At 39.2% G+C, this 16,559-nt stretch overlaps 1 protein-coding gene across 1 annotated transcript in view; it reads left to right on the top strand.

The window, feature by feature from the left end:
• The window catches only part of LANCL3 (LanC like family member 3), a 40,307-nt gene extending 24,300 nt beyond the window's left edge, over window positions 1-16,007 (top strand). Inside the window, exons 2-5 of the mRNA XM_076355635.1 lie at window positions 4,058-4,181; window positions 5,298-5,495; window positions 7,492-7,699; window positions 8,855-16,007. Coding sequence (XP_076211750.1) covers window positions 4,058-4,181; window positions 5,298-5,495; window positions 7,492-7,699; window positions 8,855-9,014 — 690 coding nt within the window. The 3' untranslated portion in view covers window positions 9,015-16,007. The remainder of the gene's footprint in view (window positions 1-4,057; window positions 4,182-5,297; window positions 5,496-7,491; window positions 7,700-8,854) is intronic.
• The last annotated feature ends 552 nt before the right edge of the window (window positions 16,008-16,559 follow it).

Here is a 16,559-nt window from a genome sequence, read left to right as displayed (position 1 = left end):
GCTAAGCAGTGCTTACACTAGTCAAGGACTTTCCAGCTTCCCATGCCCTGCCGACTGAGAAGGCTGGAGGGGCACAAGAAGCTGGGAGGGGGCACAGCCAGGACAGCTGACCCAAACTGGCCCAAGGGACATTCCATACCATGTGACGTCATGCTCAGTACAGAAACTGGGGAAAGCTGGCCGGGGGGGGGGGGCCGCTGCTCGGGGACTGGCTGGGCATCGGTTGGCAGGTGGTGAGCAATTGCATCGTGCATCACTTGCTTTGTGTATTCTTTTATTATTATTACTATTATTACCATTATTATTATTATTTTGTTTCAATTATTAAACTGTTCTTATCTCAACCCACAAGTTTTCTCACTTGTGCTCTTCCAATTCTCTCCCCCATCCCACCGGGTTGGGGGGAGTGCGCGAGCGGCTCTGTGGTGCTCAGTTGCTGGCTGAGGTTAAACCACAACACAGGGATTTACTGAATAAAATACCTGCCTTAAATAATTCACAAATTTGTGGAGTGCCTTAATGGGAGAAGGCATATTATTTGCAGTGGCACAAGAGAAAAATGGAGATACTTTAGAAACAATCACAGTGGCTTTTTTTACTGTAAGTAGGGCTCCTAGGCACAGGCAGTAGTACAAATACTAAGTATTATAGTGCTGCTTAAGCATTGTGCTTAAAGTAAAGGGTATATGGGAACACAGCTGTCACCAGTGTGAGTGGAACAGTTACTTAACAGCACACAGCATCACTGGACAATGATTTAAAACAGAAAATAAAGAACTCTACCGACCAATTGATACGGAAATTGCAGTGGAAATGTGGAATGCATGTATTCCATACTTCGGTCTAGCGAGGAGACTAAAATGAACACTTCTAGTGTGATAGGATAGGTGTGATGTCTTTAAAAATACAAAAAGAGTTAGCTGAAATACTAAACCACCAGCAATATATCTCTTAGTGTCAGTAGTCTTTTGGCTGAGTACTGACATGATAAAGAATAATTTTACCTACTGTGTAGCCAGCTCATATTAAATGACATTCAAGAAGTTTCTCAAAAAATGTAGCTATCTCAAGCATGAAATTTTTTTCTGGGTAGCCTATACTCATAGTGGCTTTATTCTTCATTAAAGCATCTGACAGCTTTCACCAGAAGATGTGATATCAATATGCAATTTATCCTTTCAAAGCCTTTGGGATGATCAGTCTATTTCTTTGCCATCCCTAATTAAACATACTGCTTCTGTAATTCCCAGGGGCAAGGAGGCATTGCGACTACACTGAAATGAAAATGAACTTTGTAGAACTACGGCTACACCATCTGTGATTATGATTAATGTATTCTATGATTGTTGTTTTGGCCATAAGTTTTTAGCTGTTTTATTAAAGATATTGTGAGGAAGCATACAGAGACTAGCCACAGATTTTATTTCTTGGCAAGGTGGAAGAAATCTGAGGGGGTTTTAACACAAATTTGGTTCAAATGTAGCAAGCTGATGGAGATCTTAAATGTGATCTCTGATCATTCAGCCTTTGGAAGGCCACTAATAATGATGATAAGTGAGGGTCTCTGTTCCAGCCAACCATTTCCTAGAATAAGGATCAAATAAAATCCTTCATATTTAACTGTTTTGGAAAACAGGCAGCAGCCCTACAATGACCGTGGATTGAGGCACTTGGCAAGAGATACTTGGAGTCAGCACAAAAATTTTCTTATTTAGCTATTAGTTAGGACACATCTCCTACCTGCCTTAAGCATACAGGTCAGTCCGAGTGGCCAGAGAGAAGGTTGCTTTCAAGATGTACAGGTTATCTTCTTTTCCATTGTCTTTGGTAATGTGGAAGTGGGTCAGGATGGGTTGATTTCTATCATCCATTCTAATCATGATTTTAAATAATCATTTTTCATCTGACTTTGCAAGTGGGCTTTTTTTGCATTCTGAAAAAGAGGTGATATTCATTAGCATATTTCATTATGCCAGCCAAAAGGGTATACTATCTATACACTTAAGTAATCATAGTGCTTAAGTGTTTGACTTTTTACACTTACTTTATATTAAAAAATGGTGAACAATGCATTTCTTGCTAGCTGATACTTCTTTATGCAGCATTGTGCAAGGCTGGATTTGGGTAGAAGTTTAAATCCATTTAAAATACACAATCAGCATTTTAAAACAGTCGTTAATTCAATTTAAAAATTAAATACACCGAACATGAAAATATGCTTAGCAAAACATGGTTTATATTGAAAGCCAGTTGATTTAGTAAGTAAAGGAACCATTACATACAGAAAATTAACTGATTATGATTTTTCTAATCAGCATGCCTTTGCCTTCCAGAATTACAACCAGGAGATCTTATCCTTCACATTTGTTTTTAAAGGGTTACCTTACTAATCCTTTTACAAAGTGTAGGATTTGGAGGACTACATCCCAAACTGCAAGACAGTAAAATGAGAGCTCTGGAGGGAATGCAGTGTGTCTCACCGTGCCTCTGATCTCCTTGTTTGCTTAGGATGTAAACCGTTTCTTGAAGTTCAGTGAAGCTAAAACAATTCATTGAAAAATGACTGGAAATGAGTGAAGTCTGCAGATGTTAACGGCTTATTTACTTCTGCAGTAACATTAAAGAACACTAATCAAGAACAGAAGCAGGTTGTTCTCCAGGTTGTACAAATATCATAGTCATTTGGAGCAGCTGTAATAAAATGCCTTGTTGTCAGGGAGCAAGGTAAGATAGACAAACAAGGTTTTTCAGCCATTAGTTTTCAGTCAAGTTCTAAGTGACATTAATTAGCCGTAGTATCTTTTACATGTCAAATGAGAGAATATAGTTGATAACAGACGTTGCCTCCATACTTCATGCTAACAGTATTTTTTAAACTTGAAGAAGTAATTGTAAATCCTATGATAATACAAATTATGGCAAAACCAAATGTGTTCAGATACATTGTAAAGACATTATCTTGATATTCCAGTTAGTTTTAGGATTACTATTTATCTTGTCAAGGCTATTTCTACAGGCTTTTTCTTTTTTCTGCCTCATTTTGCCTTTTTTCTTTCCCAGTTCTCTTCTCATAAGTTGAAATATTTTTTCGCGAAGTACAGCTGCCATACAGGCTTTCCCCTAAAGCCAAAACACTACTTCAGCTAAATTATTTTAATGACCTAGGTATTGGTCAGTAATGTACAGGTGTGGCTGACACAGAGGAAATTGCTGATGGTTGCAGTGAATTGCGTATCATTAGAGCTGTAGTTAAAACCTGTAAAACCGATTCCTCACAGAATGCTTTAGGTCAGTAACTTGGAAAAGTTCATGTCTGGTGAAATATATAATTTGTCAATCTTACTTATTTTTGACACCACTAAGAGTAAGGCATTAGTTCCTTCTTAGGACTGCATTAAAGGCAGTTCATGATGATAAAGTTCCATAAACATAGCTAGTCTCTCTTCATAGAAACCTGTCTTGCACTTCATTTTCCTTAGCGTTTTCTTGAAGTAAGAAGGCCTCACTCTTATTACTAAGATGTTGCTGAACCCACATATGTAGTATTGATTTTCAGTAAAATTTAGTAACCTCTTCCTTGCTTCCTCTTTTTTATATTGTCTGAGAAAAATCTGTCTAGCTCAGTATGTCCCAATAAAGCCTGTAACATTTACTTCTATAGGTCTGTTTTCCTTTGTCTTCTCCTAATGTCTTTTCCTCCAGTCTGGAGGCTGTTGTTCTGCAGCTTGCCTGCTGCTTGTTGTCAGCTTGCATCAGACTGATGGATCTCTGGGAAGGAAAGGCAGGAGCTCTTAGTGAGCCTCTCTTCACCTCATCTGTGCAGCTAAAGATTTGACAATCACTTCCCTGAGATGGGATGAAACCGTGTTTTTGAGAAACATGTAAATTTACTGTTTTATGTACGGAACTCTTGATAAGGATGTACATTACAGCATGCTCGTAAGATTAAAGGCAGTACTTTGTCTTGTGCACAAGCAAAAAAGCAGAGTCCTGAAAAACGTCTGAAGAAGAAAATTATTATAATAGGCTTGATGTTTGTTTTGATGTTTCTGTTTAGGTGCTGACCCCAGCACAAATAAAATCAATTTGCCTGGCCATACTAGAATCAGGAAAGCAGTACGCAGTGAAGAAGAGGAAACCATTCCCACTCATGTATTCCTACTATGGAACGGAGTATCTTGGTGAGTAAAACACACCAACTATTTTGAAAGTGATGCTGTGTGTGGATGCTGAGCCAGTACACGCTTCAGAAATAAAATATATAAAACCTACAGTGTGGGATTTCTCCTGACTGAGTTGGGACCATCCAACCTCCTAAAACTGCTAAGTGGGACTGAAGAGCTGGAGGGAAGGACTGATGCTGCCTAGTGCTGGGGAACGCAAGAGGTGCCTCTGCTGCACCAGGGGAGCAGCAGGCAGCAGCTTCATTCCCTCTTCTCCTTTCTGCCCTGGTAAATCTGCCCTTGCCAGATGGAGGCAGCGAGAGGTGTGGTGCCCATGCCTATGTGGAGAAGATTACCGGAGAGAGCTGTCAGGGGATGTTATTTTTTAGCTGTTGTTGCCATGCAGGGACTCGCAGAGCGTTTTTTGGCCGTAGCAGTGCAACTCAAGCATATGGTCAGCTCCTGCCCATCGCAAGCAGCTTAGCTGGAGCTCATCTGAAGCAGTGGTGAAAGGTCATTGAGCAGGTCCCTCAAGGGGACAATGTGTCCTCAAGGCACAATGTCACACTGCAGAAAGCGTGAGAGAGATTGGTTTGCAGATGTTAGTGAGTTCTCTGGCAGGGGAGCAGAGGGAGAAGTCACTGAGTGGTGCTGCTCCACAGACCCTGGGAGGTACAGACAATTCTTGCGCCGAAAGTCAGGTTTTAGCTGACTGACACTGTCAATCAGTAACTGGGAATACCATTTATGGTCCAGTTTCAATTTTGGTTCAACAAAGACTTCAGAACAATTGTCCAGATTCAGTAGTGTGTCAAGAAGAATAACATCTTGAAACAGTATTCAGTTTAGGTTCAGTTTAACTTCATGCACTGAGTTTCAGTCATATCGAAAGTGAGAGCAGAAAAAATTCATATGTATTTTTGCATAGCTAAGGGAACTGGAAATGACAGAAGTAGTAACAAATCATAGTGTCATGCACCTAGAAAGCTTTTATTCCAAGCACTTTTGTAATATGCGTAAAGAAGATGAAAAAGCCATGCACTTGAGAAGGAAATCAGTCCCAAGGGAAGTTGCTGTGAGATGGAGGTAGGACCTAAACCTACCCTCTAATTTGACCGTTTCTGTTCTTTACAGGTGCAGCACATGGGCTTTCATCAATCCTTCAGATGTTGCTTTCCTATTATGAGTACCTGCAGCCAGCAGATCAGGAGCTTGTGTGGCAGAGCGTTGATTTTCTTATGGACCAAGAACAGAACAGCAACTGGCCTCCTGAGCTGGGAGAGACAATTGAGCGGGAGAATGAGCTTGTACACTGGTGTCATGGAGCTCCAGGTTCTTTTCCCATTGATGCTATCAATAGCCAGATGCTGATCACACTGTTTTTCCACGTTAGGTGATTCCATGTAGAAGATAATCTCAGGTTAAATTTGACCAATTTTGACATTTTATGAGATGGAGGCAAACTATTTAGCTTTTTCTTCCCGTTACGAGTGTTTTATTTATCGCTGAAGCAGCTGGAAGGATAGGTGTATTTTCTGCCTTAAAAGCACAGGTGATCACAGCTGAAAGAATTCTGGTGATCCTGGGCTGTATGTTTTCCACTCTTGCTCCCTTTCGTGACAAGACCTCAAAGAATGGTACAGTTGTGTCAAAAGACAGCATAAGGGTGGACAGAGAAGTAGTACGCGAAAGAACACAGATACAGAGACATCTCTGAGTTTTGGGGAGGCCTTCAGAATAGCTTTTTTCCCCCCTCATCAGAATCAAAGTTTAAGCTGCACTTGTTTCATGGATAATGCATAAATTTGACCAAAGTATTTTCATGTGAAGGGGAGTTTGTACTAGCAAGGGGCATTTTTTCTGAAAGTCACCCGTATAAAACTGCTTTTCAGAGAGGAAGAGAATCAATCCTTAGTTTGGGTTCATGAGGTAAGGCTGATGTCTGTCAGTTCAGAATCTAATCCTATACATCAGCAATTTTGGCAAGCAAACCTGTATATTGAAATTGCTTTTTTACCCCCAAGCAGAATTTTATTGCTAACTAGTCATATTGGCTTGGTAGCATGAACCTAGAAGGCTACGGAAAAACTTACTTTTATTAACGAATGTCCATGAGCATTGATGCATTGCTTTTAAAGGTGTTCTATTTAAATTACAAAGAGTACATTATAATTAACATCCCTTAAATGTGCTTTCTGCTGATGCATTATCTTTTTGTTGGTATGATTAAGGAACAAGCTTCTTGCTCTCGCACTGTAATGAAGTGAAGTGAAAACAGCTTTTGCTTACCAACCTTTTTTATTTTTAAGAGGAAAAAGTTACTTCTACAGCATGGCTGGCCTAGTGATGAAACCTGCAGGGAAGATGCCCTCTTTGTTTCAGTATCTTGAGAGTGGCGTTTGACTTGGTTTTAACTATTAGTGGAGACATATGCAGTGAGACTCAACCAAAGTGACAAAATCCCAAAGGGCATAAAGAAGTTACTTTAGGAGACATTTAGAGACATGTAAATTCATTAATTGCTATTGCTCTTCCCCAGAAAATCCTGTATCCCATCACTGTTCTTGGGTAATAACGCACATGTAGTTCACAAGAACACTTTTCAGCTACTTCAGTGTATATTATATTCAGACCACAAGTGAGCTATTCTAAACATTTCCTTAGGTGCTTGATTTGGTTATGTGTTATATGCATTCTTTTAAGGTTACGGTGAACTGAGCTGTGCAGTGCTCTGTTGAAGATTATGATTAATTTATTTGAATCCCCTCTAAAAATAAGCCAAATAGCTGCTCCTTTTTTTTTAACAGAAGTTAGTATGCATAACTGTTTATAACTAGAATAAAGCAGCATGGGCCCCACTGAAAAAAAAGTTTCTTTTTCTCGTTCAGTAAAAAAATGTATCTGTTGCCAATGTAAGAAATTATCTTGCTCATCCTTGTGCTTCTGTCGGTGTAAATAGGTGAGGTGAATGGGGATTTGAAACCAATAGAAGGCAGTACTAAGAGTTCACTGTTTTAAAGGCAAAAATGTGACTACTGTTTTAAATTGATGAAAGACTGGGAATGTTAGAGTAAACCCTGAAATTCAGTAATGCATTGAAGAGATTGAAAGTGGTGGTGTCACAGGGGGTGGATAAGTACATCTTACCGTATGCTTTTTAGCATACCAGATACTCTCCCCTCCATATGTAGCATGTAGATACGTTACGTTGACATGTGTAGAGCTTGAGACTGCAGTCTTTTAGTGTATTAATCTTTGCTTTCTTCTGTGTTCTGTGAAACCCTTGGCCTACTTATTACAAAAGACAATCTCACTGCTGTTTTCCTAGGCATTGCATATCTGTTTGCCAAAGCTTACCTGGTTTCCAAGAAGCCTCAGTATCTGGACACTTGCATCCGCTGTGGAGAGCTAACTTGGCAGAAAGGCCTGTTGAAGAAGGGACCTGGAATATGCCATGGAGTGGCTGGTAGTGCTTATGTGTTCCTGCTGCTGTATAGGCTCACTGGAAACTCAAAATACATTTACAGGGCACAAAGGTTAGCATTCCTACCTTTCTGGATTCAGAGTAATACCGGAAAGTTTCAAGAACATTTATAAAGCTGCTCAGAGTCTGTGATCACCACCCTCTCATGTAACCTGAGTGTTTAAGCCTCAGGTGCAATTCTACCTGGGAGTTGTGGGGCAGGCGCACTCTGCGGGGAGCCCTGCAGTCCTGCTTCCAGGCTGCCTGTGGTGGGAGAAGCATCGGTTTCTCCTGGGCTCCCTCCCTCCCTGCCCATGAGCCTGCGCTCCTTCGGAGGGAACCGAGGTGGATGGGGAGGAGCGGCGCACACCCGGGTCTCGTCCTGACATGAGTTCAGAACAGCCAAGTTGCGTACCCAAGTCCAGGAGCAGAGTAAAATGTGCTGCTGTTCGTTACATTGATTTGTTCTGATTTTCAGAGCATTTAACACTATCCCTTGCTACTGAACATGGAAAATAAGTATAGGACCTGCTTTGCTGTTATTTTACTGTTTTTTTTAATTTATCATTCCCAGCTTTAGCCAGTTTGACATTGTGCTATTTGGCTTAGCTAGTGGGGTTAATTCCATTTTGTCCTGATGCAAGCAAGTATATCCCACTGAAAATTCTGTCACAGTGCTGCAATTATCTTCAATTTTATTTCTGTAATTTACTATACATGTTTAAAAAGATAGTACTCAATGTCTGTTACTGTTTTCCTTACAGCATAGAATAATGAGGGGAAGTGGTATAGAAATTAGGGTGACTTATTTTCAGCCATTTGCTTTGAAGCGAGAACATTTTATTTGTGTAGTTATTTCAGCATTACAGAACTTGTTGCATCGATGTGAAATGTGGCTTGCATCCTGCTGAAATAACAACCAAGATAAAAGTTATTAAAAAGTATTTGTTTAATAATATGTCTCATAGACATCAGAAAAAGTTTATAGCTCTCAAAGAAGCATAACACATGTACAGATCACAAAGGTTTGGCTTTTCTAGATCTCATGGACCTCAGTTTATTGTGGAAATCAGAGAATTAAATTTCCACATAAGGTAAAATAATGAACATTCTACTTTTTTTTAATCATTGAATGTTATTAAAACGATGCTTTCAAACAACAAGTAAGTAGACATACAAGGACACCAAACAATAACAAACTCTCTTTTTTTTTTCCCCTGTTTCTTAGGTTTGCAGAGTTCTTATTTACAGAAGAATTTAAGGCTGGTTCCCGAGCATTAGAAAGTGTATATAGTCTGTATGAAGGCTTCTCGGGAACTGTGTGTTTCCTGACTGACTTGCTGCAACCCAACCAAGCCGAGTTTCCTCTCTTCAGTGTCTTTGTCTAGAGAGTAACGTTCTCCGGGGCCGCATCCTGGTGGCGATGGGAGAGGGCACCTGCGGTTTCACTTATTTGTCAAGAGAGGCTATTTACAAAACAAGCCAGTGGTACCACTAATGCTAGCCTTAACGTAGCTGGGAGTCAGGTGAAAAAGAAAATACCCTGGGGCTTTGGGAGGGACGTGTGTGGTCAAAAAAAATGGGTCAGTGAAAAAAATAATGGGGGAAGTGATTGAATCTGATGTGGTAGATATTTAGCTGTAATAAGAAGCAAAATCTAATTATTCAAGTGAGAGAGAAAGGGGCATTATCAAACTTTTAATTTGGTGGTTACACAGAAGAAAAAAAAGGCAAACTAGAATTACAGGGACATGCAAAGAAGAAACAGTGGTGCATCCAGTAGGTTTTAAAAAGAGACCTGCAAAGACAAGTCTTCATGCAGTGATGCACTTATCGGGGAGGGTGTCGTAGACATGTCACTACACTGCACAAAGGCAAAATCTGGGATTTTTTACCTAAACCACATCTACTAGTTCTAGTAACATGTATTAGAAATACCTGTATCTTGGAGCTCTTTCATCTTCATATGCATATAATGATAGTTGTCGATAGCTATATATTCAGCCTGCAGCTTCGCTGGTTCATTTCAGCTAGTGAGGTTTCATGTGTGTGAATGAGAACTGAATTTGACCCTTCCTTTCAGAGCTCAGTCTGTGGCGAGGAGCTGGTCTCCTTACTGATTTACTGTTACCGTGCCACTTCTTGTCAATACTTTCCCTGTCACAGGGAAGATGAGTGGAGCCATGGAGACGACTTGGATTGAAAAGTTCTATAGCAAAGATACAGCAGGCAGATGCTTTCTTCACGGTACAGCATTGCTAGATAAGTATTGTTCAGTGACACAAAAGCTTCCTTTAAAACTTAATTACTTATAGCAGCATTTCTGAACAATAACATACATATTTCAGAGAATAGAAAATCTGTTTTCCTTGATGAATTGTTCACTGCAAACCCTGCAATCTGAATGCAAACCTTGGATGGCATACTGATCTTAAGAAAAGCCTGATAACAAAACTCAAAATTGCTTCTCTTCCCAGTTAACAAAATAGTGCATATGCCCAAATGATTTGTAGCTATAGAAATAAATGGGTTACTCAACACTAGTTGCACTAGCACTTAAGGTTGCAATTATATGCTGGTTTATATGTATTATATATATGACATGGTACTTGAAAGCTAAAGAAAATGCTAACGTAGATTTGTACTAAAAAAACTATAAAATCAATATCTGTATTTAAAATATATTTACTATTTATTTATTTTTATTTATATGGGAATAATGTAATGCAATTACCTTTAAAGACAGATTGGGAAGACCAGTATGTCAAAAATCGCAGTTAGGGTGAAAAAGCTGACCTACATGCACTTCCAAACAATGCGGTCTCTCTTCCTGCATTCTCAGCTGGAGGAGATTACAGTTTCTTTATTTTTAATGCCTAATGGATGAAAGTTCCCATTTAAGTTCAGTGGGTCTTGATCAGGCTATAAGTTGGAGCCAGGTCTTGCAATCCTTCCGCATTTTAATACAGTAATCCCATTCCTACTCTCACCACTTATTTTAATGAGATGGCTTGCATTATTATGAGCTGCAGATTAGGATTTCTGCTATTTTGTCTTGCACTGTGCAGCTCTAATTAATTACTTAATCATAGAAGTAACCATATTTAATTGGTCAATAAAGCAATGCAGTTCTGTGTCAGTTTGTCAAGAGCTTAGGGATTTTTTGGTGAATGGAAATGTTAAAATTCAATACACAGTTATTATGTGTTTATTATTTGTGGGATAAAAGGTCTTTTAAGAAAGCCATTAATGTTACTTCGTTATGCTGAGCAGTGAGATGCATACACATAGGAGGATGTATTTCACAGGGAGGTACACGTGAGGCTAAATTAAAAAGTCAATGGAGACGTGTGCGTGCTCTGCCCAGCCATGTTTAAATGCTCCGGTTAGATCAGAGCAAAGTCAATTGTCAGTAGTGAAGATCCCAAGTCCATTAGGATTCTTCTCTAGTTGTTTCGTGTAATGCGGGTGTCTAATATATATATCATAACGAACTTTTTAGACAGATGTTTAAGGAAGGTAAAACTTGGTGTATCCACTTTTTCCCTGTGGTCAATAGCTTTTCAGTCCAAATTTTTATTGTAGGGTAATGTCACTCAGCTAAAACATGTAAGTAACAACATTTTTGCCATAGCATTTAGATAGCTACTGTAACTGTGTTCTATCTTACTGTAAGACAGAGAAATAGGTTTTGCTATGATCTGGACTCAAGCTGTTGCAATCCTGCATTTATTGTCAATCATTTTTTTCAGAGATGCAAACATAAAACAAAAAGGCTTAGTGTTTTGATAACTACACAGTCAAAAAACCCCAAACAACTCCAAACTTAAGCCTTAACAGAATCTACGCATATCAGCATAGTAATCACAACCTCTAGATTTTGTCCCCAGTGCTTACTTTCTAATTATCACTGGGCCACAATATTTAATTGTTTCCAGTTAGTTATTTCTCAGGAGATGCTTGAAGAAGAAAATCTTTGCCAAAACCTTGATAAATCTAGAGCACAAAAACTCAGTACAGTAACTTAGATCCTAAGTAAGTCATGAATGCTGATATTGTAACATATACCACATATATGTTAAAATTTACCATAATAGGTATAAATAAAATCACTCCATTTTATTATGCTTAACTTCTAACGATCGTGTTTGCATTGATCTTTTAATACAATTGTTCATAAATGGCAGGAAATATACATTAAGAATTCAGTGTCAGTTTTCTGGTGGCTTTCCCTCAGTGTCTCTTTGTAGAATTAATTCCTTCTGATTTACATTCAGAGGAGACTCCGCTCCGCTCTGCGTTGTGTTCAACAGCACCCACAAAACAATCTTCTGTCTCTGCAGCCCTTCTCCATACATGAAGCCATGTGTTTGGCTTCATTTGATACTAATCCTGTGAGAAAGGAAATAGTTATGTGAGTAAGAGTTAGTCCATTCAACAATGAGAAAACCCATGCAACCACCCAGTTTTCAAAATCTAAGTCCCAAACATCTCTCTGCAAGTTACGGGAGTTCGGCGCTGACTTCAGCAAGGGCAGCATGCAAACTTCGTTTACTGACCCTTAAGATCAGTAACAGTAACGTGAACATCCAGTCTCATGGGATACATCTTGTACAGTCTTGGAACATAATTATTCATCTGTTTCATCAGTCATGGCGCTTTGAGCTCATTCTTAGAGCTTCGTGGCTTTTCTTACCTGACCTAGCTGGGTTAAGGTGGCTACTAGACATGCTGTAGTCACAGCTTCTGAACACAGTGTAAATACACCCCAGGGCTCTTCCGAAAAAGCCAATCATTAAATGAGCAGGGTTTTTTCATCTTTTCCCTCCTCTTAATTGTCTATCTGCTTTTTTTGCTTTGTACTATATATGCTGTTACATACATGCTGTTGCAGCCTTTATTTGTTGCTTTTAAGACATGGGCAGGAAAGCAACCTGAGCAGAGCCATCAGCACTTTTCAATGTAATAAAAAAATAAGGTCCTTTGTGTTCCCTCCTTACTGCTTCGAGAAATCGATCGTGCAACCTTTGCTAGACGTTCTCAGCTGGACGCTGTCTCCTCCTGCTCCCGCATCAGGCCCTAACAGACTGAAAAAGTGTATTCCTGAACAGATTCCTCCATGGTGCTGTGACAAAAGACTGTGTTACCAGAAACTTGAGAAGCCTCTTTCAAAGTGTAGAACACAAGTTACTACGTCACGTTTGCACATTAGTTTCTTGACTGTGTTTAGTTTCTAAAGTGTAGGCAATTTAAGTGATATAATAGTATTTCTGATTATGCTGTTAAAGCAAAGAGGATGCATTGTGTGGGTATCGGTGCTTATTTGTGATGTACCTGTGTTTGTGTGGTGCTGTTTGTGAGTAAAGCTGTAGACTACAAATCAGTTCAAGGAGCTATATACTATTCGTGACTTTTGGTAGGTCATCCGTAGATTACTGTCATGGAATAATTTTGAGGGAAACTAGATCTGTAATGTCCAGATTTAGTGATCTCAGGATTCATACAGCCAGATGCAATAAGTTTCATCAACAGTACAGTTCTAACAAATACACCTTAATTTTTTCCTGCTACTCACAACTTCTCAGCATGATAACGTATTCGTTTTGTGCCACTGCTTTCAATATCTGCTTTGTTTGCATCCTTGTTTCCTTCAGTTTCCCCGACCTACGAATAACTTCAGAAGACTGAAGCAGCAGCTCAGGTCTTTTGTTCTTGAAAATAAGATTGATTAATTTTGCTTAAGAGGGGTGTTCCACTTACTTGCATTACATTATTTTGCACTCCCAGGTGGTCTCTTCTCACTGGCTCTGTCATTTCCCACCTGCTAAGGAAAAATCATTATACAGTACAACAAACTATCACTGATGTTTTACATCATTAAATAAAACAGAGAGGCTTTCTAGGGAGCATGTTCCCTTCTCTAGTATCTCAATTCTATTAAGACAATCAAAAACAAGTGAAATGGCTAAACATCCCAAAATACACATTGAAATAGTCCTGGGAAATACGCACAAACGAATGCAGGTAAAGTGGTCACCCTTTTCACTACTCTGTGAAATTAAGTAATGCCACTTCGATGTTCTAATAATAATTATATGGACATGTAGAGAATATGATAAGAATACTGATTAGTTTTTAAAATACTGTGGAAAAAACGAAATGTAAGTATCTGATGTATTCAGAAACATACAGGTGCAATATGTGCAAACGGAAACTTTCATAAGCAAATCTTCGTACTTAAATCGTTATCTGCATATACAGTTACAGCATCTGCCAACATATTGCATGTTTTATGCAAACAGTGACCTATTTTAGCATATGCATGTATTTTGAGAATATATCCTTGTTACTTGGACCTATAAGATCCATGGACAGTGTATCTCTGAGGTCTGCCAGGTAAATCTCAGGTGCGGTAATCTTCTCCTACATACCTTGAATATTCACTGGCATGAGTGCATATTCTAATCTGTAGGAAGATCAGTGTATCAGGAATAAGAATTGCTGTGTAGATTTTAAAGAGTAATCTTCCTGTGAAGAACTACACCGATGAGCAATTGCTGGCTAACAGCACAGTCTAGATTGCTCTGAGAAGACATTTCAGTTTATGTAAGTATGTCCTGGACTACGTAGTAAGCAGCAGAAAGCTAAATTGAAAAGAAATAAGAAAATGACCAAAAATCACATTACTGAGGGAACAACATACTTCAAAGCCATAAGCCAAAAATGCTCAGGGCCCACAAAACAATACTGCAGTTTAGGGATGTGTATAGGCATTTTCCAAGAGAATAGCACAGTTTGCTTCATTGCACCGATAGCGGTACAGTGTGCACTGTACAGGTTTTAGCTGCCTTGAACAGTGCTTCATTGCCATGATAGCAAAGTCATCATATGCTGAAAAAAGGCTGCCTGTGAAGGAGTTGCCTGTAGCTGAACCTACTGCCTACTCCTATCATTTAATGGAAGAAAAGTGATGTACACTATCGATGTTTAGGCAGTTCAAAAAAATAGATCCAAAAAGCCAACACACACCAATTTTTTGACCTGCCTTTGAGCTATTAAACCTCCTGACTAATTTGTACCGTCACAGATGTCACTGTTGGTCCTGTACCGTGTGTATTTAAAATTTTACATCATGCTCTGAAAAAAGTCAATTTATAAATAGCAATCTGCTTGAAAATACCTAAGGCCGTTATTTATTTTTAATACTTACAAGGGAGTCCCTTGACTTTGTTCATTGCGTGACTCAAAGAGAAGGTGGAGGCATTTAGGTCAAGTACAGCAATACCAACTAGAATGGCAGAAAATTAATTAAAAACTCATTTTGCCTAGTGGTATAATGATATTTGAATAAAAGATACTTTATAATGCAGTGATACTCAGCAACAGCACTGCATGACTATACATGCGTACTCGCCAGAAAATTTTATGTAGAAGTCCTGATATCAGTTATATCCCATAGTGAATAGAAAACAAATCCTATTCAAACATTTATTTCTACTTCATATAGAAGAGAAAGGCTGTCTGACCAGAAATTGAACTCTGCTTCTGTCTTCATTACCATGACCACACATGAGAGAAGAAAGATTTCCTCTAACGATGATCTGATTTTGCCTCCTGTGCTCATTTTAAGGGCCTGATATGCCACCTGCTGATGTCAGTGGTGAATCTCCACTTGATTTCAGGCATGCAAGGTTAGGTCCTTCCACAGGTGTGAAATAGGGGCAAAACTGCATCATTCTGGGTCCCAAGCCTGCAAACTTTCCTCTATGCAGGAGTCCCATGGAATTAGTACTGCTTGTTCGTGTAGTGAGAGGAAAGCATGGGTGTTTGCATATGCAGGGCCCTATTTGATAGCAGTTTTATTCCCATTTTTTCCCTCCATATGTCTGCAATATACATGAATGCCAATACTAATAAAAAGTACAGGGAACTTAAATGGCATTACTAACAAAGGGTGTTATTTCATGTCTAGTTTGTGTTGGTGACACTTGAGTATCCAATATATTCCAACATACGGTCTTGTTTCTTGAGTACCTGCCGCACCCTAGATTGGTTTCTCAGTATAATAGCCATTCGCAGCCATAATATGGTACAGGCCCTACAGAATCAAGATTGATTTGATTCTTTAGAAATGCACCTTATCGTTTAAAAGCAGGACCCCTGCTCTGCTGATGTTTTAAACACTGTGATCTTTCAGAATGTGTTTATTGTATTAGTTTTGTATTGTAGATTATGATAGAAACTAGATTTTATAGCTTTTTAAAAGCAGCGATAATACTAAGCTTCATAGTGGCAGAACAAACTCTGTGTTATATCCATATTATGAATATTAAAGCTGTGATTATATTTTGCCTTAAGTAAAAGCCCAACCTTGAACAGTGTGATTTTGCATTGGATTGCTTATTTCCATACTTATGTTTCATAGCGGTGGCAACTTTTCCTTCTGGAGCAGTCATGACTCAGGGCTCCAAAAGCTTTTCAGTGGTACCGTGTTATCAAAGGTAAAACCATTCATCTGAGAATTAGATAAAACGTCCAGGCTGCACATAGCGATCAGGTCAAACTACCTCATGGTAGTTTCCCACGAGATAACAGAAGACAGGTTGCTTTTGGCCTGCAGGTTAAAGTTACCCACTTAGGTGTTTATTTTCAGCCTGCTTCAATCCCTGTACACGTGGCCTCTTCTCTGTCCAGAAAGACCCCTCCATTCCCAGTGAAGGGCATTAAATTCACCCAGGGCTGCCCGTAACGAGGTTTCCACCTTTGCCACCATCAGCTGAGCTCCGTTAGGTGAGCGGTGGGACTCCAGATTTGCCAGTGCAGCAGTTCAAGAAACGGCCCAAAGAAAATGTTACTGGCATTTTTTCTGTAAATCTGGTGACAGCCTAGTTGCATTAAAGAACAGTGGCAGACATGCAGAAGTAGCCATTAGT

Source organism: Aptenodytes patagonicus, chromosome 1 (assembly GCF_965638725.1).
Source record: "Aptenodytes patagonicus chromosome 1, bAptPat1.pri.cur, whole genome shotgun sequence".
NCBI lineage: Eukaryota > Metazoa > Chordata > Aves > Sphenisciformes > Spheniscidae > Aptenodytes > Aptenodytes patagonicus.
This window is presented reverse-complemented; position numbering and strand designations above follow the sequence as displayed.